Source organism: Leptonychotes weddellii, chromosome 16 (assembly GCF_054177405.1).
Source record: "Leptonychotes weddellii isolate Sample4059 chromosome 16, ASM5417740v2, whole genome shotgun sequence".
Classification (NCBI taxonomy): Eukaryota; Metazoa; Chordata; class Mammalia; order Carnivora; family Phocidae; genus Leptonychotes; species Leptonychotes weddellii.
The window spans coordinates 406,683-432,541 of NC_138384.1; the positions used below are offsets into that span (position 1 = coordinate 406,683).

A 25,859-nucleotide genomic window follows, 5' to 3' on the forward strand; every position below is an offset into this window, starting at 1 on the left:
CTGCACTGGTCTCCACTAGGGTGAGGGGGCCACTTTCCATGCCATTTACATTCGATTCCTAAGTATCTTCTGGCACACAGCAGAGGCCACTTCAATGGTCAAGTACAGCGGGGATGAGCTTGACCACATCCACCGTTAGGGTACCGAGGGTGCCGCCCTGGGCACAGAGACCAGAGCCCTCCTAACCACATGCCCATCTTTGGAAACGAATTTGGGGAACTGGGGTCAAAACACGAGTGTGCTGTCGGAGCTGCCCTCCCTCAGGTGTGACCTGTACCTGCCCACATGCTGCCATTGACTGTGGGACGGGCAGCAGAACACCCCATTCTGTCAGGAAGTGCCACTGCAGGGAAGGCAGAAGCAATGAGAGCAGCAGGTGCGAGCACCTGAGTGCGTGCTGCACACCCCTGGGAACAAGGAGCCCAGTGCACCCCACTTGCTGCAGTGAGGGGGTGTCCTATAGCCTTTACCCCAGATTCCTACAAAAGGGGCTCTTCAACCGGTTATCATGTGGCTGAAATTATAAACCGAAACACATGACCCTTTGTTGGGTTACAGCTGGTCGTGTGGTGCAAAGATGGACTTTCCACCCACAGAATTGCCTAGAAAGTACCGCAGCAGGTCTCAGGATGTCTGTCCCCTCCCCACCAGCACGCGGAGGCCAGACCCACGAGGAGAGGCTGTCGTGCTCGCATCCATACAGCAGTAGGTGGCAGTGTTTTCATGCTCTAGAGCCCACTGCTGTCCCCAGCGCTGACCCCGTGGGTGCGTGAGCACAGGGACGGGGCCCAGCGAGGGAGGATGGCAGCAGGCAGCTCAGGGGGGCCTTTCACTGCAGATGCTGTCAAGCACTCCGACGAAGTCAGAGGAGCTGAAGACACAGCCCCTGCACACGCCCCAGGCAGGAACAAGCTGCTTGGGGCCCGGATGCTGCGCTGCCCCTGGATCTCTCAGCGCCCACAAAATGACAGTGTCACCAACCTGGGAGCTTGAGATCCACATGCGCACCTGCACCCAGCACGGATAACCCTCCCCACGGGGAAAATGATCTACAAACCAGAGCTAAATCGTCTGCAGGGACATTTACTACTCACAGGGAGGGAAGTCAGTAAATAGATCTCAGAAGCCTTTCAGAGACCAGTGAGGGCTACGAGGAGGTACAAATCTCAGTGGGTCTGAGTAATGTGTTCCCCTCCTGCGTCCGGCAGGAACGGCACATCCCGAGGCACAATCAAGGAGGTCTAACTACTTGGGCCAAGACGGCTCCTCCCCTTGAAGTGGGGGCTGCTGAGGTGCCTCCTCCTCCCCCACGTCTTGCTTCTCCCTCTCTGCGTCACTCCACCTCTGAGGAGCGATCATCTTCTTGGGCCCGTGAGGTGGTGGACCGATGAGGGCCTCGATATCCTCGTAGTTTATCACTTCCTTCTCCAACAGGGCATTCGCCAGCTGAGGGAACAAACAGGGCAGTGTGTGAGCCCCAGACAAGGACACAGAAGGGCCTTTTGAGAGCGGAGCACCCAGGAGAGAGGGGGTGTCTGTGAGCAGGATGCCCCAGGCAGGCCACTTTCCCAGGGAAGCAGCGTAAGCAGGCAGCTCAAGTAAAGAATCCCTCCCTGTCTCGACCTTGGAGATGTTCTCCCAGCTGCCAGCCTCATTAATTTTTCTGCTTCCCTTCCAAGTCTGTTTTCTGGGGCAACTTCAACTTCCTTTACCAAACAAGGTGTGTGTGTCTGCACGTGGGGGAGCGAGGGGAGGCTGGACTGTGGGGACAAGGGAGCTGGTGTGGGAAGGGAGCCTCAGCCTCTCTAGATGTAGTCGTGGAGAACATGCTGAATGAACTGTGTGTGCGCGCTGCACGAGCAGCCCGTCCTGACGGCTCAGTCTTGGACACAAGGAACTAAGTCCCAAGTACCCTTGATGGGCGCGGCCGCTTTGTCCGCAGGCCAGGTCTGGTATGTTGCTCAGCCCTGTAACCCACCAACGGGGCAGAGGCGGGACGTCCTGGGCCCCTGCACAGGGAGCCTGAGTCCTGCACACGTGTGGCACTCGGGCCTTGTTAACAGCCGATTCTGGCTCAGTCCCTGCACTGCTCACACACGCCCTGGGGAGGCAGGTGCTGCTCGTCTGGGAGCAACCCTCTGAGGACACAGCATGCATGAGATCATGACCTGAGCCGAAATCAAGTCAGACATGTAACCGACAGAGCCACCCAGGCACCCCTGAACCTGCAACTCTTGATGTCGGGGATGAGAGTTTGAGCCCCACGTTTGGCACAGAGATCACTTAAAAAATAAAAATTGTAGGAAAAACTTAAGAGCTGGGAAAGAGTAAGTGAGGGCGACCACACACTTAGTACTACGTTCTTCTGCCTGCTTCAAGGGACTGGCTTGACGTGTTCACAGTAAGAAGCTGAGGACGAGGTATGAGAAATGGGAGATTTCAGCTGAGCTGGGTGGAGCACACAGTGGACACGTTCTCTGCGGCTGTGTGTGCCGGGAGGACTCCCGTGAGGAGCGTGTAGTGACGACTCTGCAGGGACAGGCCCGGCGCCCAGAACCTCACCGCCTGCAGCTTGTCCAGGTTTTCCTGCAGCACCTTCTCCGTGTGCCTGTAGGCCTTTGCCACCAGCAGCTTCGCTTCCTGCCAACGAAAGACAGCAGCTGGGTCATGCGCAGGGTGGCCCACCACACTCACCACGTCCTGTGTAGCCGGATCCTGGTGCCAGAGCTCACAAAGGAGCCGCAGGGACAGGAACGCAGCTTTTCTCTCATCGTGGCCAGGAGAGCTCGGCTGCCCCTACCCCGTGCCCTGGGAATGCCCCTCAGCTCTGTCCTCCGGGCCCGAGGCCCCCTCCCACGTGCACCCGCCCTGGCCCCGTCTCCCGTGGAGCACGCAGCGTGTCCTGCAGGTGCAGCGACCATGGGGCACCGCGGTATCACTGGGGCGTCTCTTCTGTTTCCTTCCTAGTGTCACATCACGGACAGTTTCACCAGAAGCCACACAAGTCCTCACCCAAGAACAGACACTCACTGAGTGTCAGGACTGGAACGCCTTTGATGAGGACCCCACGACAGCGCACTCTGCTCGGTGTGGCAGAGGGCACGGTGCCAGCACCCAAGAGAGACCCATGCCCTAACCCCATCGCAGTATGGACGCAGCCCATGCCGAGCAAGCTGTGCAGACTCACGTGGTCCATCATCTGCTGCAGGCCCTGGCTGAAGGGGCGCCGTCCAATGCCCGTGAGGCCCTCCTGCGCCTCGGGAAAGGAGACGGGCCCGATGCTTGGCGCCATCCCAAACTGCTTCACCATGGAATAGGCAATGCGTGTGACCTTCCTCAGGTCGTCCTGAGCCCCTGGAGTGTGGGGGTCAAGAAAGAGGTTTCTTTCCTGGAAGGGCCAAGTCAGGGCACCCCCCCCCCCCCGGCACAGGCAAAGGACCCAGGAGACAAGTGTATCCTGTCTTACGACTCTGAGTTACTACCTGGGATGCACATGTGGGTTCGCTCCCCTGGCACTCTCCAGCCCATGTCCCACTCTGCACCAGCATAGCTGTCAACACTGAACCCCAGTGTCACTGGGAACAAGTGAGGAACATCTCGACTTCCTCTCTGGACATCCCAGTGAAGTAACAGCTTGAGAACGCTGACTGAAACTGTCCCACTATTCAAATTCCTCCCTCAGATTCGCCCTCCCACCCCCACGCAGGAGACAGTGGGTGTGAAAGCACTTGGAGAACTCCAGGACCCGCACGGGCTGGCTTCTCACCAGAAGTGACTTTGTTGAAGGAGATATTTTCGGACACGCGGCCGCCCAAGGCCATGCACATGCGCTCAAACAGCTGCTCCTTGGTGAAGAGGTGCTGGTCTCTCGGAAGCATCTGAGCAAAGCCCAGTGCTGCATTTGTCCGTGGCGCAATGGAGACCTGCAGAGTGTCACGCGGCCCGAGTGAGCGGGCAGGATTCGCACTTTAAAGATGAAGGGGGGGAAGGTATGACGGATCTTTAATGGGAGGCTTTCAAAGCAGTTAGAGCAAATCTGTACTGGCCCCATTTTTTATAGCAAAGGAGAACCCTGTCACTGAAGAAGGACAGCTCACACGCGGTTGGGCACCCCAATGGGTACATGAAGTAAAGCACAACGGCACAGATGGGCACCACACGAACCCGCGGAGACGCCGGCTTGGGGACACCAAGGACAGTGGAGACTATCCTTGCCGCTCTGCCCCCCCGGCAGCCCAACAGCAGGTGCACACACGGCGGGGGGGGGGGGTGGGCAGCAGAGCAGGACCTGCCGCACGAGCAGCCAGTGGGGCCCCGGGCAGCAGGATGACCAGCTCCTAGTGCCCGGAAAATTTGAAGAGGAAACTTAAATCCAACACTGAGGTAAATTACAATGTAAACGGCTGTAAAGAATGACCATATCAATAGCTGGGACTTCACCACCTTCCCCTGAGTAGCCAGCCTCAGGGCCGGGGGGTGGGGGTCTCATTACGACAGATGTATTTTTTTTTTTATTTTTTAAATATTTTATTTATTTATTTGACAGAGAGAGAGAGAGCACAAGCAGGGCAAGTGGCAGGCAGAGGGAGAAGCAGGCTTCCCGTGGAGCAGGGAGCCCGATGCGGGGCTCGATCCCAGGACTCTGTGATCATGACCTGAGCCAAAGGCAGATGCTTAACGACTGAGCCACCCAGGCGCCCCCAACAAATGTATCTTTTAGACATTACATGCAGTGAAAATTCTAAGAACAGCAAGTTTTAAGTTATATTTATTTCATTTGGGATTTTTCTGCATTAATTTTTTAGTTTTTGAGCTACTGCATTAAAGTACCTACCTTGAACCCTGCCTTCCTCACCCTCGGCCTGACCCAGATCATCAGTGATGGCGGCATCCCCCCGTCTGTCACCAGACACTGGACTCCCCGCCCGCCGCTGAGTGTAAGAGGAGCTGGCCTGATCAACAGGCATTGTCAGACACCGGCAGACTGTCTACATGGCTGTAATGAACCCTTCTGAAAAGAAGGGCGTAAACGCCAACGTGCCAGGCTGGTGACTGCCACGTCCCACTGCTGGTGTCAGGGACGAGCGGTGCTGTGGCCCCCTCCCCGCACTGTGGGAGCAGAGCACCTGCGCGACTCTTCTCCGGGCCGTGCGTCAGGTCTGTGTGGAAGGCACTGTAAAATCTGCACCCACATTCTCGGGGAGTTGTTCTGATGTTAGCAGCGGATCCTAATAAATTTTCGTCAAATCACAAATGCCTCCAAGAGTGGTATTTTTTTAACGTGAACCAAACTCACTGATTTGACCCCTAAGGTTAGGGGTCACCACATCAACACTTTTAGTGAACACGGCAATTCTTAATTCCGAGAGTAACTGTGTAGATGGCAGAAGGAGACCCCAAGTTATTGTGTGACTGCAATGGTCACATCCCAAAACTAGAGCCCACTTAAGACCTCCTGTCCTTTGCTTCTGAGGATGAGGGGATCCCGCACCATCACCTCCTGCCCTGTGCCCATGTCCAGCTCACACTGCGCTTTCTCTTCAAGTAAAAACACACACGGTGCGGGGTGCCTGGGTGGCTCAGTCGTTAAGCGTCTGCCTTAGGCTCAGGTCATGATCCCAGGGTCCTGGGATCAAGCCCCGCATCGGGCTCCCTACTCGGTGGGAAGCCTGCTTCTCCCTCTCCCCACTCCCCCTGCTTGTGTTCCCTCTCTCGCTGTCTCTCTCTCTGTCAAATAAATAAATAAAATCTTTAAAAAAAAAAACCACACACGGTGCTTCCAAAGTCAGCTTTGTTCAAGGGTGAGTTGGGCTTACAGCCACCGAGACCCCAGACCCACCTGACGCGGACACCCTACCTTCATGACGGCCTCGGTATGCTCCAGCAACCAGCCGACCAGGGCATGGCCCGATTCATGAAACGCAACCACCTTCTGTTCTTCCTTTGACAGGATCTTGCTCTTTTTGGCAGTCCCTGGAAGGATGCACAAGGATTTGAGTTTGGGCACACAGGTGATCCTAGGTAAGCGTGCCGGGCACTCCCTTGGCCTCACAGAGCTGCACCCCGTGCCATCAAAGCAGTATGGTGCCTGACATTCACCTCCTGTGCCTCCGCCCCAAGCCAGCACCCCGAACTGTTCCTCGTGAGGGGAGAGATGCTGGACGGTCCCTGTTTGTTTCTACTTCTGTGAATGCCGGGGAGAGTAGACCAGCTCCTGCAGGCTTTACGAGTGCCCACCCTCAGGGGCCCACGGGGCACAGGGCCGCTGTGATTAGATGGGGTCCCCACCCAGGTCCAGGCTTCGCAGAGGCTCTTCCCCCGGACTTGCTGGAAGCTGCAGGCCCTTGCTAGCTGACCGCTTCCCACCTTGAGATTCTAGTCCATCTATCTCGTCTGAGCTACTGGGGAGGCTTCTCTCCGCAGCCCAGGGTCCCCAAACCTTCCTGTGTTCCCGTTTTATACAGCCTGGACCAGCTCTGGGTCTGGCTGTGTGCTTCGAGGGTCATCCATCTCCGTCTACTGCAACGCTGGTTCTGAGCATCTGGACCAGAGGCCACAGGCTGCGGGATGGGCTGTACGTGAACCCGAGTGCTCGAGCTCAGGTAGGCCGCACCAGCGTGGGCAGCACTTCCGTCTTTCTCGCTTTGACACTATCAGTGTGAGTTTATCAATTTCCATGTAAACAGAGTGGCTTATATGAAGACAAGTTTGTAGTACGAAACAGCCACTTTCGTTCCTTCTGTCCACACAGACTCCTAAGCTGCAGCCTGGACACCTGGTGGCATCTGTACCAGATTTTAGCTCAGCCGAGAGTGACAGGGATGAGCCCCTTGCAGACGCTCCCCACCCACACGCAAGGCCGGTGCTTCTCACACTTCCATGGGAATGAACAGTTTCCCTCTTTAAAAAACTCTCAGTGTCTTGGACTGAACACTGCTCACAAGGACAAGACACGTGGGGCCGTGGAAACTTCTGGAGACTCTCAGTTTCAATCCCACTCTCCTGACAGAAACCCAGGGACCCCACTTTGAGTAGCCACCGTTGAGCTCTGCTGGAAGGCCCCCCTCCCCGCCCCGCTGCCAAGACCCCTCCTGTCGCTACCCAGAGCAGAGACGGGCCAGGCAGCAGAGCGTAGCTCTTAGGAGACCCTCTGTACCCCGGCAGTGGCGGCCGTGACCCCACAACGTGGATGGTGCCCTGTGTGGTCTGCTCCGAGGCACCATTGACAGCTGAGGGGCTGAGTGCCACTCACACTTGCGTGTGCGAGATCCTTGTGTTTTTACCTGAAGAGTGTGTCTGCTCTTCAGCATATGCCTGGTATTTTAAACTAAGGAGAAGTCAGACACATTGGAACAACCCGACTTACAAAAATAGAAACACTTTCCTTATAGTTCTCTTGTTCAATAATTCTTCGCTGATCACTTCTGTCATGTGTCAGCCTGACCTGGCTCCCTCCACCCCCTCTTCTGTCTGGGTGCTTTCGGGGATCCAGCCCTGCTGAGAACATGCCCCTCGTACCAGCAATGACCCGTTCCACAGCGTACTCGAAGTTAAACGTGTGGACGGACGTGTGCCCTTCCCGTGCGGCGTGCAGCGCGGCCTCGTTACAGATGTTGGCGATGTCAGCACCTGTCCGCACAGTAGGGGTGAGAGAGGAGGGCGGGGGAGGGGGGCGTGGGCAGGAGGCTGAGAGCACGCAGAAGGCGCTTCTGTCCTATGCTGAAGCCACTCACACCACTAACAGACCTGGAGCACAGCCTTGTGTGGTCCCACCTCCTGCCACCTCCAAGCTCTTTCCTGCTCAGGGCCCATCGGCATGCTCAGCACCACCTGCTGTCTCATTCTCCCTGGGAATTCACGCTCCAGTACCCATGCAATTCTAGTTAAGGGCATTAAAGAAAAATCCAAAGGGAAGAAATTATAGTAAAAGGGATTTTGTTTATATTACCCTTTAAAATGAGAGCCATACAGAAAATATCTTGATTTGTGACCTGTCTCTGCTCAATGAGAACAAACCGTGAGGAGGGCCGTGGTGCGCTCGGACAGCCACGAGGCCTCGGATGGCATTGCCTTGCAGGGAGCAGTGGTACACAGCCTGAGCGTGGAGAGGCACTGAAGGGCCAGTGTGCAGAGTCCCGCGGGCAGAAGTGCCCGGAGCGCCCATGGGGGCACAGGCACAGTGCGCCCTGTATGCCGCAGCAGAACCAGTCGGGTCTGGCGCCACTCACGCAGGAAAAGCAAAGTGTAGCGTGGCTCTTTTCTCCTCTACGGGCTCTCTGTGCACGACCTCACTCCCGCCCCAGCTGTGCTGACCGTGGGGCCCAGAGCAGGGGGTGTAGGGCACCGGGGGGTGGCCTGCACCCTCAGGACTAGCAGGAACCAGCTTCCATACCGCTGAACCCCGGCGTGAGCTCTGCCAGACGCTGTGAGTAAAAGCTGCTGGCCTGGGTCAGCTTCAGGCTCTTCAGGTGCTGCTCAAAAATCTCCCGCCTTTCCTGCAGAGAAAGGACCAAGTGTGGGCTCACTCCTGCCCCGCAGACAGGAACCATGGGCTGTTAGATCCCTTTCTTTGTCTCCCGACCTACAGCAGCATTTCAAAAATGGAAGGTTGAAGAAGGAAACAATGAAGCACATCATGCACATAAGGCTTATTTTGTAGAACATCTGGTTCATATACATTCTCAGTTTCCTAGACCCCTGAGTCAGAACAATGGAAAGCTGCTCTGGAGTGCAGCGTCAGAGGGGAGCCCCGCTCTGCTTCTGAGAGAGCAGTAATGGTCTGAGTGTCAGACCCAGGAGGACTGCTGGCTGGGGCACGGGAACGGGAACCATTACGCACACGCTCTGAGCCCTTTCCCCACCCATCACTGCTTGCTGGTTCCTGCTGCCTTGGGGCACCGAGGATGCTGGTGGGGCTCAGAGACCTACAGACTCGAGGGGGTCAGGATGAGAATTCTGAGGCTCTCCCAAGATTCTTATAAAACTCAGCCCCAATGTTTATGGATAAAGAGAAAAACTATGGGTGAATGAAACAAGCTGCAAAGCCACACCAGAGCCGTAAGCCAAAGACAAGTCGGACAGACGACAGCCAGCCCCCGGCCGCACTGACCTGCAGCGTGGGAAGGTCAATGAAGACGTGTCGATCCAGTCGGCCAGGCCTCAGCAGAGCGTTGTCCAAGATGTCAGCTCGGTTGGTAGATGCCAGGACAATGACATGGTCGGTGGTGCCCATTCCTGAAGGGAAAGACAGCTGTTCAGGTAGAGCTCGCCGCTCAGGACACAGGGTGGGACTGATTTCCCACTGGGGTCCGTGAGACAGGAACACACACGGCGCTCTGAATGAGGAGATGTGGACTGACCCAGGATCAAGCTCCCCATGAGAGCAAGGATTCGCCTGTCTTCCCGAGGCTGCCACCCCAGATGCAGAACCACAGATGGTTCTTGGGGGAGCCTGCACGGCCATCCAGACAGCATCCTGGGGGGATTGCATTTCTCCTCAGTAACTGCCCAGCAGACCCGGGGAGTGAGGGGCACCGTATCCACGCTCCTTTGGTGCAAAGACGTGGGCCAAAGCGGACGTTTCTGAACACTGGTCTGTGGCCTGGGTTTGGAGGCTCCAGGTTTCTCAGAGGAATTTAAAAGTGCAAAAAGTACCACTGGTGGCCCAGATCTTCGTGAGAACTTAGACTGGACCCTAATCTGGATAAAGCAACACCTGCAGAAATGCATCCAAGAAGCAACTGGGTGATCTGGGCCTGACTGGGCATCAGAGGGTCATATATGTATTTTCAGAGTACATGTTACAGTGAGATGGTGGTGTTTCTCTGAACGTAAACAAATACGTCCAAAGCACGTAAGATTCAGAACTTTAGGCTGGCTTTAAAATCACCCACCTGGGAAGAGGATGGGAGGAGGTGTGGATGGAACGGGGCTGGCCTGCGACGTGGAGGGTTACTGCACATCTCTCTCTGCACTTAATGTATGTGTGATAAGGTCCAGACACAAAGTTTAAAAATTAAAGATTTCAGGGGCACCTGGCTGGCTGGGTCGATGGAGCGTGCAACTCTTGATCTCAGGGTCTTGAGTTCAAAGCCCCACGTTGGGCGTGGAGCCCACTTAATTAAACAAACAAAAATACCATGATCTATCTTTTGCTAATGAAAAAAATCCCTAATAAGCGGACATTGACAAGTACAACTTAAAACTACCTGTGAAGTGTTAAGTGATATTTAAAAGAAGTGTTCGAGAATTAGGCCCTGAGAGTGTGTGGGGCACCTCCCAGCAGACTGTCAGTAACGCCACCCCAGGACCCTGTGACGGCAGTGAGGGGCCTGGCTGAGCGCACGGGCCAGGGGTGGGGGGGCACTTCCTCACCAAGGACCTGACACCCGAGTCACCGAGCAGCAGCCACCAGGACACCCAAACCACACCCCACTCCCAAGGAAGTCCTTGGAACACTCCTGTGTGTGTGTGTTCTTGCTGGAATGCGATAAGCCAGGACACCGTGATGAGTCCGGTCCCATTCATGTGTCGAGCGGAGACTATGGCTCGTGATAACCGTGACTTCTGAAGTAACCCGGAAGCAAAAGCAGGCCCCACCCAGCAGGGGCAACACTTCTGACCCCATGCTGCATTTGCCTGCACCGTGGTTTTAGGAGACGTCACTCTGACACAGGAGGGCTGACTGGAGGGAGGGCCCTGGGACAGACGCAGCTCCGCTCCTCGGACAAGGCGGGGAGCCAGAGCCCTGGTCGGGGGACCTGCTGGGACTCCCTGCTCAGACTTCCGAAATGACCTCCTTCCCAGGCCAAGGCTGAGTCACCGACGCCGAAAATGACTGTGGGAGAACAGCGGTCCACTCTCTGTCTCTGATGATCTCATGTGAATGGCACTGTACGACATGGAGCCACGATCCCGAGACCCATCCAGACAGTTCAGTGTGAGAAGTTCATTTCTTTCCCGGACAAGGAAACACCGAGTTTACAAGCTGCATGCGCTGGTGGACATGCGGGCTGCTTCCAGTCTTCAGCTCCCACAGGTAAGGGAAGGTCTTGGGTAAACTTTTCTCTAGGATCAGCACGCAGGAGTGCTAGAGCTGGGTCAGACAGTAGGTGTGTGTGTGTGGTTTTGTCTCCCAGAGAGGCTGCCCCACTGGACACTCCCACCAGCAGCGTGTCCGCTCACGCCTCCCTGGCTGCTTTATTAACATTAGGCTCATCGAGGTTCACACGGGGACCTGGGTCCGACCTCTCTGCGCACTCACCAGCATCTGGCGTTGCCCCCATGCTTCCTCCTGGCTCTCCTGTGATGTGTGTGTTCCTTTCAAAAACTCAGCAGTATCTTTTGGGAGATGTGGACAAGCTTGTTCTAAAAACTATAGGAGAAAGCAAAGCACAACCACCGCAAGAGTTTCAGCTGAGGGAACCAAGCGCAAGGAGCCAGCCCACCTTCCTCCAAGACTGCTGCCCGAGGAGGGCCGAGTGCTGTGGCGGAGGGCAGACTCGTCGGCCAGCGCGGCAGACTGGGCGCCCAGAGACTCTCAGACACGCCCAGCCAAGCGCTGGCAGAGGCCCAAAAGCCATTCAGTGGAGGAAGCAACAGCCTTTTCAACAAACGGAGCTGGAGACCTGGACATCCACAGGCATAAAAAGGAGCCATGACCAAACCCTCCCATCTTTGCAAAAGTAACTTAAAACAGATCACAGATTAAAATGGAAAACGCCACGTGGATGGGAGCTAGGACTTTCTAATGACTCCGTGTCAGGCCGGAGCTCATGACCCCATAGGCTCTTGCTTAACACAGAGGCTCAGGTGAAGGCATCCACCGCAAGGGGCACTTGGTGCTATTAAAGATGTAGAAAGGTGACTGTCCACCGGTAAGTGGCCTGGTGGGACCCCAGCGCTCCGCACAGGTGCCCATCTCATGGGGCCTGGTCGTCTCGTAGTGCAGCCTCGTCCTGACCCGCGAGTGGGGGTTTCTCTTTCCAGTGAGCTTTTCCCACGACTGGCACAGCGTCTGCTCTGTGCCCCGCACTTCAATGAAGCGGCACTGCCCTTCCCCAAGGACTAACAGAGACTCCTCAGATGCATCTGAAGGGCTGAGAATGCCCGGCTGTGTCCGCACACAAAGGGACCTGTTCTCTGCAGGCCCAGCCCAACAAGGGCCTTCAGTCTGGGGGCCTGGGGGTCAGGGGCAGAAGCAAGTGCTGGGTGGAAGCACCCCATTCATGGCAGCACAGAGCGCTTTGGCTCAGAGGAAGATGCCATTTAGTAAATGCTTCCTGGTGGGCTCAGTCTTCAAGTGCAAACAACCAACATAAGCAGGAGAGACGCTACTTCCCATGGCCTCCACGTTCAGAGAGGGAGTCGTGCGGGAGTCTTGAGTGCCTTCACATCACCTGGAATGACACATGGTTGCACACAGAAGGCCACAGAGTTGCAGGTGAGGTCACACACCGACGGTGTCAAAAACCCAGAGCTTGGATGAACGAACGGGGGCCATCGTGAACCCCACGGCATCCCTCCCGTCCAGGAGCCTGAATGCTCGCGCGCGAACTGCTGTCTGCAGGAGCCGAAGGACAGACACGAACTTGAGGACACTTGAAGCCTGGACAGCCAGTGAGTCATCTGAGGACTTCTGATAGCCTGCTCTCCCTTCTCCCCTCCATAGCGCAGAGGCTGGCCATCCTTTTAAAGAGACAACCAGACGCCATCATTAAAATCTGGTACTTCTGATAGCAGAGGCTCATCAAACACATGGTCCCGGGTCTCAGCAGGCGGACGGACCTCAGGCTCGGGCACCCACAGGCCAAGCCGTGAGACCTCGTGACCAGAACCCGAGGGGACCTTCCGGATCTCTGCAGGACCCCAAGATCACTAGAGCCACACTGAGCAAAGGTGGCACAGCATTAAGAGGTCGTGGAAGGCCGTTCAAAGGAGGAGCACTGAGTGTGGTTTCTTGGGCGTTGGGAGACTCCCGAGGGTAACGGCAAAATCATGCAATAACGGCACACTGCCTGCCCTCAGAAGCGGCGTGAGGGGTTGGGGGCTTCCTGCCATCTGGCCTGGAAGGCCCTCCTGGAGGCCCCCCTGTGACAGTTTCTCGACAGCTGCGTTCAGAACCGGGGCCTCACTCTACTCACGTTTCCAAGGACATGGAGTCCGTGGAAGCTTCCTTCCCTGGAAACTTGCTCTTGAGAACAGTCCTGGAGCAAATGGTGCCAGGCAGCAGGGTCAGAGATGGGACGCAAGGGTCTGCGGGGCAGCTCCACATGCTCGCTCTTCTCCTTACGGCCTAATAACACAGCCCTTACTGCAGACTGGTTAGACAGGACACTTTGGTTTTTCATCTGTAGAGCTTGCAGGGCTTACAAAATTCATCAGTGCATCTGACTGCACATCAGCGTTTGAGGAAAGGCCTCGCCTTGCCGCCCACAGCCACGCCAATGCAAACCCCAGCACCAGGGCTGAGGAGCGTCCATGCTGTTCGCCATGACAGGCCCGTGGAGACAGCAGGGCTGCCAGGGGCCGGGGAGTCAGTGTTTAAAGGGGACAGAGTTCCAGTCAGGGAAGAGAAGGTTCTAGAGACGGACAGTGGTGGTGGATGAACAATGAGAACGTACTTAACATCACAGAAGTGGACACTTATAAGTGGTTAAAATGATAAATGTGTTACGTCTGTTAACGGGCACCTGGCTGGCTCAGTCGGTTGAGCGTCCGACTCTTGGTTTCAGGTCAGGTCGTGATCTCAGGGTCGTGAGATCGAGCCCCACATCAGGCTCCGCCCCCAGCTTGGAGTCTGCTGGAGATTCTCTCTCACTCCCCCCCCACCCCCGTTCATGCTCTCTAGCTCTCTAAAATAAATAAAATCTTTTTTTTTTTAAAGATTTTATTTATTTATTTGACAGAGAGAGAGAGAATGAGCACAAGCAGGGGGAGTGGCAGGCAGAGGCAGAAAGAGAAGCAGGCTCCCCACAGAGAAGGGGGAGCCCGATGTGGGGCTCGATCCCAGGACTCCGGGATCATGACCTGAGCTGAAGGCAGTCGCTTAACCAACTGAGCCACCCAGGCGCCCTAAAATAAATAAAATCTTAAAAAAAGAAAAAAACCATTCCCCATGTCACTCACAAGCCTGAGATCACGAGCCGCATGCTCCCCCGAGGGAGGCAGCCAGGCGCCCCAAGTCCCTTTACTGCATTGGGCAGCAGAGACAGCACAATCCCCTGGGTTTACCCAAGACTGGGAACAGTGTCATGACCTGCCCTGCCCTTTGTGCTCCCAGGTTTTTTTTATGTCTTTTCTACTATTACCTTCACTCTTTACAATTAAAACCTGTGTTTCTTGAGTGGCTCAAGGTGACAAGTACCTCTGCAACTGGCTTTGTCTCATTGCTACCTGCGGGGAGTGCTGGGCACACTCACACCTCTGGCAGGTGCTATGGTGCAGAAACGCAGACCAGTCACTGCAGGAAAATGAGATGCCAGCGAGCATCAGGGCAAGGTTCCGGAACAACACACATCAGCCACGCGGTCTATCCAGAAAGTGGATCTCAAGAAGAAACCCTTCCCCGCCCAGGAGCAGACTGGGGGTGTGGGGCACCCACCGTCCATTTCCACCAGAAGCTGGTTGAGCGTCTGCTCTTCCTCTGTGTTGGAGAAGCCAGACATGGTGGTGGAGCGCTTCTTGCCCACAGCGTCGATCTCGTCAATGTAGACGATGCAGGGAGCCCGGGCCCGGGCTTCCTTGAAGAGGCTCCGCACGCGGGCAGCGCCAAGGCCTGAGGTGACACAGAGGACCAGGAGTTGGACAGATACTGGGAGACGAGCCCAACTCTTGTGCTGGGGACCAGAGCTGCCCACTGAGGATGCCGAGGTCTCACAGAGTCACCCTGGTGGACGCTCACCCTCCTGGACTCCCCAGGCCACACATGGAAGCAGCCTCAAAAGAACATCACTACCAAGTTCCCTCCATAAACATGGCCAGTAACACGGGTTTCACGTGTCCTTCCCTGTCCCCCCAGGTCCCCGTCTATCCGGCCACCTGAGGAAGGGCCCTGCACAGATGGTTGGGCAAACTTGTCCACAGCCCCCAGGCAATACCAACCTCCAATGACCTCCACGAACTCCGGACCGGCCATCGCCAAGAATGGCACCTGGGCTTCTGTTGCCACCGCCTTGGCCAGAAGTGTCTTCCCACAGCCGGGGGGCCCGAGCAAGAGTGCACCTTTTGGGACTTTGGCGCCAAGCTGAAGGAAGCGCTCTGGGCTCTGGAAAAGCAACAGATCATAGCACACTAGTCACAGGTGTTTGACAGAGAATTTCCAAAAGAGGACTCACGTGGAGATCAGCTCCTGCACTGTCACGAATCAGCTGTGGTTCATGTGGTTTGGGAAAAGCAGAGAGCTCCGGCAGTGACCAGGTGTCCCAGATGGCCCGGGGTTAGGTCAGCAGCGGGCTCTCGGCCCTACTACTGGCTCAGGGCTGTGCACTCAGCCTGCCCTGCTGGTTTAGCAGATACGGCACACGCCTGACTGGGGCAGTCCCTCCCTCAAGGAGGGCGCTCGCATCTTGCCTCCTGCTTGGCTTGCGCACCCACCTTCAGATAATCCACAAACTCTTTGACTTCCAGTTTGGCTTCGTGCATTCCTGCTACATCTTTGAAGCTGACTCCTTTCCCCATCTTGCCATCCACAATTGTGAAACGGGCCATTTTAAGCTGATTCTGGGCAGAAAAAACAAAGGGCAGGGTGCTGTGACTCCTAGCACAACAGGGAAGATTAGCACCCGCAGGTTGGGTCTGCAAGCGCAAGGGGGCTTCGTGTCCCAGGGGCCCCAGCTCCCCTCGGCCCGGCTCTCATCTCCCACACCCTCTCCACGTATTCAGACAGATGGGACCCAAAGTCACCTTCCAGGCAGCCAAGGGGAAATGTTTATTGTGCATCGCTAACAGTAAGAAAATCATCTAGCGTCTAGCAATTTGCCTTTAAAAAAAACCAACATAAACCACCCCCCACCCAAACGAGGTAATTTAATATCTATTGCACAAAAACTATATTTTTCCATGTGATTTTTCCTACTAGTGTGGAACTCTCTGATTATAAAGGTAATGTAATAACACTCAGCTCTAGGAAGGTTTGGTAGAAATGTTAGCTGGTAAATTTCTGGAGAGCAATCAGGCAAGATAAAGCTCTCGGTGAGGGGTGCAAATGAGCTAAATTCGGCCTCAGGAGGCACACCAGGCAGTCAGGCACTCCAAAGACACATGTGCATTAGGTTTATCACAGTACTATCTAAATACCGCAGGGAAAATAAACAGCCCCTGAGATGCCAGGGTGGCTCAGGTGGTTAAGCGTCTGCCTTCGGCTGAGGTCGTGATCTCAGGGAGGGTCCCAGGATCAAGTCCCACATCAGGCTCCCCATTCAGCGGGGAGTCTGCTTCTGCCTCTCCCTCAGCTCATGCTCTCTCTCTCAAAATAAAATCTTAAAAAAAAAAGTGACTATAGGGGCTCCTGGTGGCTCAGTCGGTGAAGCGTCTGCCTTCGGCTCAGGTCATGACCTCAGAGTCCTGGGATCGAGCCCCGAATAGGGCTCCCTGCTCAGCGGGGAGCCTACAGCTCCCCCTCCTTGTGCTCGCTCTCTGTCAAATAATTAAATAAAATCTTTAAAAAAAATTTTTTTTAAGTAAATAAACAGCCCCAAATATGCAAGACTGGTGAAACTGGCTGAGTAAAACACAACATAGCCCCACAATGAGACACCGTTAAAAGGGTGTGAGTCTTTAGCTACAGACAGGAACACGATCCTGGTCTCAGTGGAAATCTGTCTCTGTTCCCAGGGAGGTGACCAGAAGGTACCCTCTGCAGACCTGTTCCAAGCAGGCCCTGGGCCCCTCCCCAGCTCCTCTGCTGATGGGCTAACTGGCCATATGCAACCTGCCAGGGAGGGAAAGTTCATGTTACAATGAAGGTTACCACAACAGGAGAATTTTTTTTTTTTTTTTTAAGTAATCCTTACATCCAACTCGGGGCCCAAACTCAAGACCCTGAAATCAAGCACTACATGTTCTTTTGACTGAGCCAGCCAGGCGCCCCAGGAGAATGCTTTTAAAGTGTATTAAGGTTTGGGGCACCTGGCTGCCTCAGTCGGTAGAGCATGTGACGCTTGATCTTGGGGTCTTGAGTTCAAGCCCTCCATTGCGTGCAGAAATTACTTAAAAAAAAAAAATCTTTAAAAAAAATAAAAATAAAATAAAAACATAAAGACAACCTTTAAAAATTTCTCAGTGTCTTAGCTAGTAGGAGAAACAAAAAAGTAAGTCATGCCCAGCTCCTGAAAACTGCAGAATTAATTGGCCTACACACCTGCTTGGCTCAGCTGCCCCACGAGTCAGGGAGAGAGTCGGGGGATAGGGGCTAAGCAGAAAGAAAGAGGAGCCGCCCGGGCCATGACTCCAGGCTGGCCTCTGTGACAGGTGAACATTCACTGTGATTTACGTGAAGCATGTTCCGCGAGCACGAGCACAAACCCTAGACCACGGGTTCAATGAGATGGGATGTTCATAACTTACAAAAGCACTGAGTCCTCCTTCCCTTCCCGTCATTCCAGCCAGACGGAACACGTACCACAGGATGGCCAGGCCCACTGCGGTCATCCCCAAGGCGTAGAGGGCACTAGCAGGAGAGAGGGGCAGTTATGGGCAGGCAGTGTGCACACGCCTCACGTCAGGGGCCACGGACCCTTCACAGATGACAAGAGCAACCCCCACTCTGAGCCCAGTGTGCAGAGCGGATGGTTGTGGAAATGGGTTTCCTCGTCCACCTCTCGTCCTGTGACCTTCCCCAGGCTGTCCCATGGAGCGTGTAAAGGCCCAATACAGCGGCTCACCACAGTGCGAAGCCAGACCGCGGACACCGCGCACTGACCGGGTCATCGAGAGCCTCTTGATAATGCCCGAAAGAACAGATTTTCATGTGTGATATATTTTGTTTTCAAAAGTAGGCCATCAGGGGCACCTGGGTGCTCAGTCGTTAGGCATCTGCCTTCGGCTCAGGTCATGATCCCGGGATCCTGGGATGGAGCCCCGCATAGGGCTCCCTGCTCAGCAAGGGAGCACAGCGGTACAGAGTAAACCCCAGGGCTCCAGCCGTACCTCCCGCCATTGCCGACAGCCCCTCGGCCTTGGAGGCCCTGCACCCTCAAGAGAGAACGGCCACCTCTCAGGAGTGCCTGCCGTCACTGGCATCCTGCGTCTTCTCAGTGTGGGCACGTGTCCACGAGTGAACCTCTCTACACACGTGTGTGCCGTGAAGCCCCCCAGGACTCTGCGAGTTAATGTGCTCCCGCTAAGGAGATGCAGGTCCCACAGGGTCCCCATTTCCACCTGCCACAAGGAAGCAAGAACTTCTACTGGACGTCCCTGCTTCTGCCCTTTCTGTTCTATTTTCCCATTTGTACAAGATGGCAGCCCCACAATGTACTGAACCAACAAGTAAGGAAAGTGAAAGACGCTCCAACAGGCCCATGATGCCCATCCCCACGCGTGGTCACCGGCTCGCACTCCTACTTACCCTCCCACACGGGGGCAGCTTTACTGGAGGCAAGGCCAATGTGAGATGTTGGTGGTTTGTTATCACATTACAAAGCCAAGCCTGGTTTAGTTCAGGAGCCAAAAAATGACCAACATACTTTCCAAAGAATCCTGTCCGCTTATAGGAAACCGGGATCCTGTCCTTGCCTTCAATATTCAGGGCGTCTTCAGCAGCTCGGAGCTTCTCCTCAAACCTGTCGATGTTTGCCACCTGCATCCGGTACATCAAGGCCAGCCGCTGGGGGCAGAGAGCAGACGCGGTGCAGGTGACACGCGGGCTGAGGACAGCTGCGAGACACAGCACCCACACCCCACAGTGCTCCAGAAGCTGAACTTCCACCTGCCATTCAGAAACCACGTCCAGATCCCGACTACAACACACCTTCCATACGTGTGCTTGCTCTGTTTTCACTAACAGGAACATTGAAGAAAACAGAGGGTGTGCTTTAGGCTTCAAACTCACCACCCAGCCTCAGCTGTGTGTGCAGAGCACAGAGATGACAGACACGAGCTATTTGCTGGGATGCAGGCAACTCACTAAGGCAAGAACACAGGTCTGGTGCTTCACCACTGGCTGAATGTGACACTCAGCTAAGTGGATTTCTCTCTTCTCAGTAAACCCCTCCCGGGTAGAGAAGAGGCTCAGGGATTGTGCGCAGGTGGAATGTCCTCCACGGGTACAGGCTTCCCTGAGAGGAGGCTCCAGAGCAAGCCAGAAGTCCACGCTGGGCCCCCAAATCCCTGCTCTGTGAGCTGACCCGAGCCACCCACCAAGGGGCCATCCTGATCTCCACCAACCTGGACGGCATCCTGCCAGTCCCACATCATTCTCCTAAGGGCCTGGTCCAAATGCTTTCTAGAATGAAGCTGTTCCAAGCACAGCTTCTAAACGCACTGTGGAATCTACATGGAGCGACCAGACTCTCCCCTGGCGCTGAGAGACTCAGAAGATTCTGTGTGGAATGAGAGGCTGGCCAGGCTGCATGTCACGGGGTCACAGGGCCAGATGCGAGAGGCAGCTGGGGGCACCCACCAGCCATGACACACTGATCGTCATCTGTGTTGGAATGCCCAGGGGCCTCAGTTGCTGGATTAACCTAACAGACCCCGGATGTCTGATCTGGACTTCATCCACGCCTCTGTCACTCAAACACCTGCCCAGCCAGGTGAACAGACTGGAAACACGTGGCAATGACCTTCTTTGTCTGCCGGAAGCCAAAAGCAAAATGCGATTCCAGACACCAGTTCAACTCCCACATCTCTGACCGCCTGGGCTTCTGCAGGGTCACCCAGCTCACGCAATACGCAGGACCAGGGGGAACCTGTCACCCCAACTAAATTACAAGCTCTTGTAAACCAACAACCAGCTGTAAACAGTGCTTGGCACTCAGCCCAATCCAGAACCTGGGCAGGGGCTGGGGTGCGTGAGGGGCCCAGTGCTATGCCCAGGAGTCCACCTGTGCTCCCAATGAGCAGAGTGTGTCCACACTGGACACCTGTCTCCCAGCATTTTACCTGGTCCAGTGTCTCCACCACCCAAACCTCTAACAAAAAATGGAAAGGAGACTAAAGAAACATGACAACTAAGTATAATTCCTGGTCCTTGATGGGACCCTGGATTAGAAGTACTAATAAGGGGCGCCTCGGTGGCTCAGTGGGTTAATCGTCCGATTCTTGATCTCAGCTCAGGTCTTGAACTCAGGGTCGTGAGTTCAAGCCCTGCATTGGACTCCATGCTGGTGGAGCCTACTTAAAAAAATAGTAATAAAATAAAATAAAATACTAATAAAACAGCTCTTAACGTCAGTCTAGAGATGACCAGGGAACAGGCTCAGGGGAAGTGCTTTGGAAAATATTCTCGCGTCGCTACCTCTCCTGGGCCTGCCGCTGCTGTGGTTACGGGGTAGGGAGGATGGTGATTCCTTCCACAGCAGGTATTCAGAGTCAGCTTCTGGGACCCCCCCCATCCTCCCACCCCCAATGCCCAGCCCTCTCCCTGGGACCAAATCCCACCCTCCGGACCCCTCCTCTGGTGAGCGCGCTGGGCTCCCTCCTGGGGGCACCTGAGGTGGGGAGGTGAGCAGGCCCTTGCCCGACCCCAACTCTCAGCCACCCTCACAGAGCGCACAGTTTCCTGCCCTGGGGCCCCCAGGAATCCCCTCGACTCACCAGCAGCTGCCCAAGCTGCCCTGGGTGCTAATCTGCAGCCAGGACCAGACCCACAGGGCGGGACCTCAGAGCTGCCGCTGCAGGCCCCCCAGCTCCTGTCCCTGATTCAAGCACATTAAGCTCGGCTCAGGGCAGTGGGGACGAAGGAAAAGGGGCTCCGCCCTCACTCACAGGCCGCCCGAACACCACAGCTCCGGGGTGCAGGTAGACCTCCACCACGTCGCTCTCAGGCACCACCTGCACGCGCTGCACCTCGCCCTTGGCCAGCATCTCGTGCACAAAGTCGTTCCAGGAAATGCTGCCCCCGCTGGTGCTGAGCGCGTTCAGCAGGCTCATGATCACGGCGATGACAAACAAGGTGCGCAGCCGCTCGCGGTACATCTGGTCCTCTCTCTCCTTGCGTCTCCTCTCCTCTGCAAGCAGGGTGACCAGGGGGAGCGACAGACACGGGAGAGATACTCATCACACGCCAGTCAAGGCCGCCAACACTGCACTCACCGAGGTCGCGTCTACTCAGAGCACAAAGCCAGTTTTACGGTCAGAAGCTTCCCCGCACCTGCCTGTGCTGCATCTCGGCAGTAAGCCCTCCCCCGGAGGCACATTTGACCCCTGACCTCGTACGGTCACCCATGATGCATGTGACACACGTGCAACTCACTGATGACAAAGAAACACCTTTTAGCACCATCTGCCCTCCCCTCCCCAACAGCTGCCTATCCTGGACATATTGGGGGGGACCACTTAATTCAAGAATGTTCCCAGCAACCAACTCTTTATCCAAACCATCAGATAAATAATCACATTATTAGAATACAGACTGCACCGTGCCCAGTTCTTGGGGGACGAAAAGACACAAGACTCAGCCCCTGACCTTGGGGCGCATGAACACCTGGGAGGTGACACGGGAGGCCATTAGCACACAGCATAAGGAACTGCGAGAAGCAGCTCCCAGCAAGGCCACCATGGGGAGGCTCCGGGCGGGAAGGACGAGTAAGCACACCGGGAGGACCGGGAGGACAGCAGGAGTCGCCTCCCTCAGGCCCACAGCACAGACGGGAGAGTCCTGCTTACAGCCGCCCAAGGCCAGGCCACAGTCTTCTCCCAAACCAGCCGGTCAGATAAGCCCCTCCCCTGCTGGGGACAAAGGGCAGTCTCCACACCGCATTTCCATGATGCTGTGTCTCCTCGCTGGCCCACCCGCCAGTCCTTAGAAGCATCTGGCACCTCCATTTCCACACCAGAAGGCCTGGACTATGATGTGGCCCTCACCTGTGTGGTACGGCTCATCCTCCCGACACTCCGTCCAGACTCTACCGGGCCTGTCATTAATGACGCCTTTTGAGAAGTGCATGTACCGTCCTTCTCCAGTCCTGCCCAAGATGGCCCCGACCGATCTGAGCAACCAAAGCTTCCACCATTTACTTCTCCTGCACAGACACAGCATCCACTCAGGGGGAGAGCAGGGAGGGCCCCGCACAGGCACGGGGCTCAACCCAAGCTGCACGTGTACGTGTGGTCCTTTCTCCAGGGACAAGAGTGCAGCTGGACCTCCGTGTCCACCCACTTCCCTCTGCTCTGCTTGCAGGCGGACTGTCCACAGACACACAACCCTCCTCTCTGGCCATCCGTTTAGAGGAACTGAAAGGCATTTTTTTTTTTTAAGACTTTTAATTTATTTATTTGACAGAGAGAGGGAGAGCGAGCGAGCACACAAGCAGGGGGTGTGGGAGGCGCCCCTGAAAGGCATTTTAAATCAGCTTAAAAACACAAAATGAGGGCGCCTGGGTGGCTCAGTCATTGAGCGTTTGCCTTCGGCTCAGGTTCTGATCCCGGGGTCCTGGGATTGAGCCCCGCATCGGGCTCCCCGCTCAGCGGGGAGTCTGCTTCTCTCTCTGCCTGCCCCTCCCCTCTCATGCTCTCTCTCTCTCTCTAATAAATAAAATCTTAAAAAAAAACGCAAAATGAATCTTACAGAGAAGGCTGTGTCAGCAATCATTCTGAAAACATGAAAGCACATTTCAGATGTTACCTTATCTGAGAATAGACAGTAATAGCAAATTTAATATTTAAAGCTCATAGTCACAAGTGGCAACAAAATAAAGGTACCCTTGTCTTGGAAAGCAAATTTTTTTTTTTTTGAAGATTTTATTTATTTATTTGACGGAGAGAGAGAGAGCGAGAGCAGGAACACAAGCAGGGGGAGTGGGAGAGGGAGAAGCAGGCTTCCTGCCGAGCAGGGAGCCCGATGTGGGACTCGATCCCAGGACCCCGGGATCATGACGTGAGCTGAAGGCAGACGCTTAACGACTGAGCCACCCAGGCGCCCTTGGAAAGCAAATTCATGTTCTCAGGTGAGTAAGTAATTATTTAGAAACCATGTATTTCATTTAATTTTCTATTTTGCCCCCAGTATGTGTTCTCATTAACAATGGTGGCAGTCATCACACTTGGCAAATGGGACGCTCCACCAGCAGAAGCTTGTGTGACCGACTGGAGACCCTCAAATGGCGCATGCACCCCCATGCTCTTGGCAGGTGGCTGCGGCACACAAGCCACTGGGAGGATGTACAAATTTGGGCCCAGGCCGCGTGGCGACATGGCCTTTCCTCACTGCTCTGACCGCCACACAGCACACCTCAGGAGAAGGGCTCGCAGCAACTCTGTAACTCATGCGTGTCTGCTTGCAGAATGCGAAGCAGGTCTACGATTTTTAAAAGATACGGCTTGGTTTCATTTATTTATTGATTTATTTTAAAAAAGATTTCATTTCTTTAAGTCAGCTCTACACCCAACGTGGGGCTCGAACCCACAACCCTGAGATCAAGAGTCATATATTCCAGCGACGGAGTCAGCCGGGTGCCCCAGATATGGCTTGGTTTTAAATAACAAATAGCTTTGCACATTTTTGTAAGAATTTCTGAACAATAAAAAGACAGCTTTAATTTAGGCTCCAATAAACACCTTTCTTCACAAATCCAACGCTTTTCAAGTAAAAACCAGCCAGGTGTCCTGTCACACGTGGAACTGCCCCCGTCGGCCTATTTCAGGGAGAAGGATCTGCCTGGCCAGGCCTGGAGGCCGCAGACCCCACTATGAGAGGATCTCCTGGTGCAGGAACAGGGAGGCCCCAACCCAGAGCGGTTATTGCTCTGAAGCTCCAGGACGTATCGCGGAGGTCAGGTGAAAATCGTTTGCACGTCTCAACAGATCTCCTACTCTGCTTCTGAGCCACAATCACCCTGAGTCCTCCTCCCTCCCCGGGCACCAAGGAGACAGATACAGCACGCCCCACCACGCGGGACCCATCCAGCAAGGAGGGTGTGCGCACACGCGCTCCGTCCACTCGCACTAGCCCAGGCCCACGAGGTGCGGAGAGCTGGTGCCGCACACGCTGTCCAGGGGTACACAGGAGGAAGCCCTCCTGAAAGCAACCTGGCTGGTGTCCCAAGAGCCACAGAAAACACTGTTTCCTTACCTCGCTAACTGTACTTCTGAAACTTAACCCGAGGACATCAAATGTGAAACACACATTTCTGGGGGCGCCTGGTAGGCTCAGTCAGCGGAGCGTGCAACTCTTGATCCCAGGCTTGCAGCAGTTACTAAAAATAAAATCTTTTATTTTTTTATTTTTATTTTTTAAGGATTTTATTTATTTCACAGAGAGAGACACAGCGAAAGAGGGAACTCAAACAGGGGGAGTGGGAGAGGGAGAAGCAGGCTTTCCGCTGAGCAGGGAGCCCGATGCGGGGGCTCGATCCCAGGACTCTGGGACCATGATCTGAGCTGAAGGCAGACGCTTAGCACCCAGGCGCCCCCAGAATAAAATCTTTTGAAAACAAAGGAAAACCCCACATATCTGTAGTGTTGGTCAGGTATGAAATTACGAGGGCCGGTCTGAGAAAGACAAAAGGGGAAGGTGTGGGTGTGAGACAGAGGATTGGCTCCATGAAAGTAAGATGTGTGAGGTCTGAGACATGAAATAAAATCTGACCCTGAGAGTCTAACTGGAAAATGGCCTTTCATCAGTCTGTTCCTCAAGGACCCCTTCCTCCACTGCCCCTCCCTGCGGCTGCATCCCACCGCATCTGTGAAGGCTGCCCTCGGGCGCAGTGCTCCCCGCAGCTCCTGCATCTACTTTGGCTCCTGACGCTAACGACAGGCTCACGGAGAGCTGAGGGCTAAGCCCGGGTAACACTGCTGCCTCCTGGCCACCTGACTGTCCACCACTGGACAGACCCCCCCCGGAAACTCTGGTGCCAAAATCCCTCTTCAGAGGGGTGGCCACCTACACACGGGTCAGTGACCGACACAGCAGAGTTTCAGGGAGACAGCTTCCAGAGCTGCCCCAGGTTTTCTGTCCGGAAGTCCTTCTGGAAGAACTTATTCCCACTAACCCTGAACGCGGGCACTGTGGCGAGAAGCTTATGAGGTTTGCAGTGACAGTCCGGTTCTTTCTAACCGTCAGCTGGCGCTGGGCCCACCCCAGATGGAGACAGCAACTCCAGAGAACACTCACGGCACATCCTCAACCTCAGGGACAAGAAGCACTAGCACCGGGCGCCTGGGTGGCTCAGTTGGTTAGGCAACTGCCTTCGGCTCAGGTCATGATCCTGGATCCCAGGATCGAGTCCCGCATCGGGCTCCCTGCTCGGCGGGGAGTCTGCTTCTCCCTCTGACCCTCCCCCCCTCTCATGTGCTCTCTCTCTCTCTCTCAAATAAATAAATAAAATCTTTAAAAAAAAAAAAAAAAGAAGCACTAGCACCAAAGTGGTCTGGAGACTCCAGCAACTGCTTTTTTAGCTACACTTTTACTACGTGATACTGTAGATTCACGTGTAATCCTAGGTAGTAACAAAAACTATCTGCCCAGTTGCTTCCAACAGTAACTTTTTACAAAACCGGACAGTGACGCAGCCCCCCGGCCTTATTCAGACCGCCCCCGCTGACACGTGCTCTTGTGTCTTAGTTTCGTGCACTTTTCCGCCGGTGAAGACACACAGGACTTCGTCCCTGCGGGGGCTGCCTAGCTCCTAGGCCCTGCCAACACTGTTCGCCGCCCCTGTGCCCGTGTCTCTGGAGAATGGGCTCTAAATGGGAACCACGTG

At 55.0% G+C, this 25,859-nt stretch overlaps 1 protein-coding gene across 1 annotated transcript in view; it reads right to left on the reverse strand.

Annotated features, from left to right (window-relative positions):
• Positions 1-1,067: 1,067 nt before the first annotated feature.
• The window catches only part of SPG7 (SPG7 matrix AAA peptidase subunit, paraplegin), a 30,167-nt gene continuing 5,375 nt past the window's right edge, over positions 1,068-25,859 (reverse strand). Inside the window, exons 4-17 of the mRNA XM_081806217.1 lie at positions 20,926-21,167; positions 18,684-18,823; positions 17,566-17,668; positions 15,595-15,720; positions 15,103-15,265; positions 14,603-14,776; positions 9,110-9,234; positions 8,393-8,495; positions 7,519-7,629; positions 5,858-5,973; positions 3,767-3,923; positions 3,188-3,354; positions 2,563-2,640; positions 1,068-1,446 (exon numbers count right to left, since the gene is read on the reverse strand). Coding sequence (XP_081662343.1) covers positions 1,246-1,446; positions 2,563-2,640; positions 3,188-3,354; positions 3,767-3,923; positions 5,858-5,973; positions 7,519-7,629; positions 8,393-8,495; positions 9,110-9,234; positions 14,603-14,776; positions 15,103-15,265; positions 15,595-15,720; positions 17,566-17,668; positions 18,684-18,823; positions 20,926-21,167 — 2,006 coding nt within the window. The 3' untranslated portion in view covers positions 1,068-1,245. The remainder of the gene's footprint in view (positions 1,447-2,562; positions 2,641-3,187; positions 3,355-3,766; positions 3,924-5,857; positions 5,974-7,518; positions 7,630-8,392; positions 8,496-9,109; positions 9,235-14,602; positions 14,777-15,102; positions 15,266-15,594; positions 15,721-17,565; positions 17,669-18,683; positions 18,824-20,925; positions 21,168-25,859) is intronic.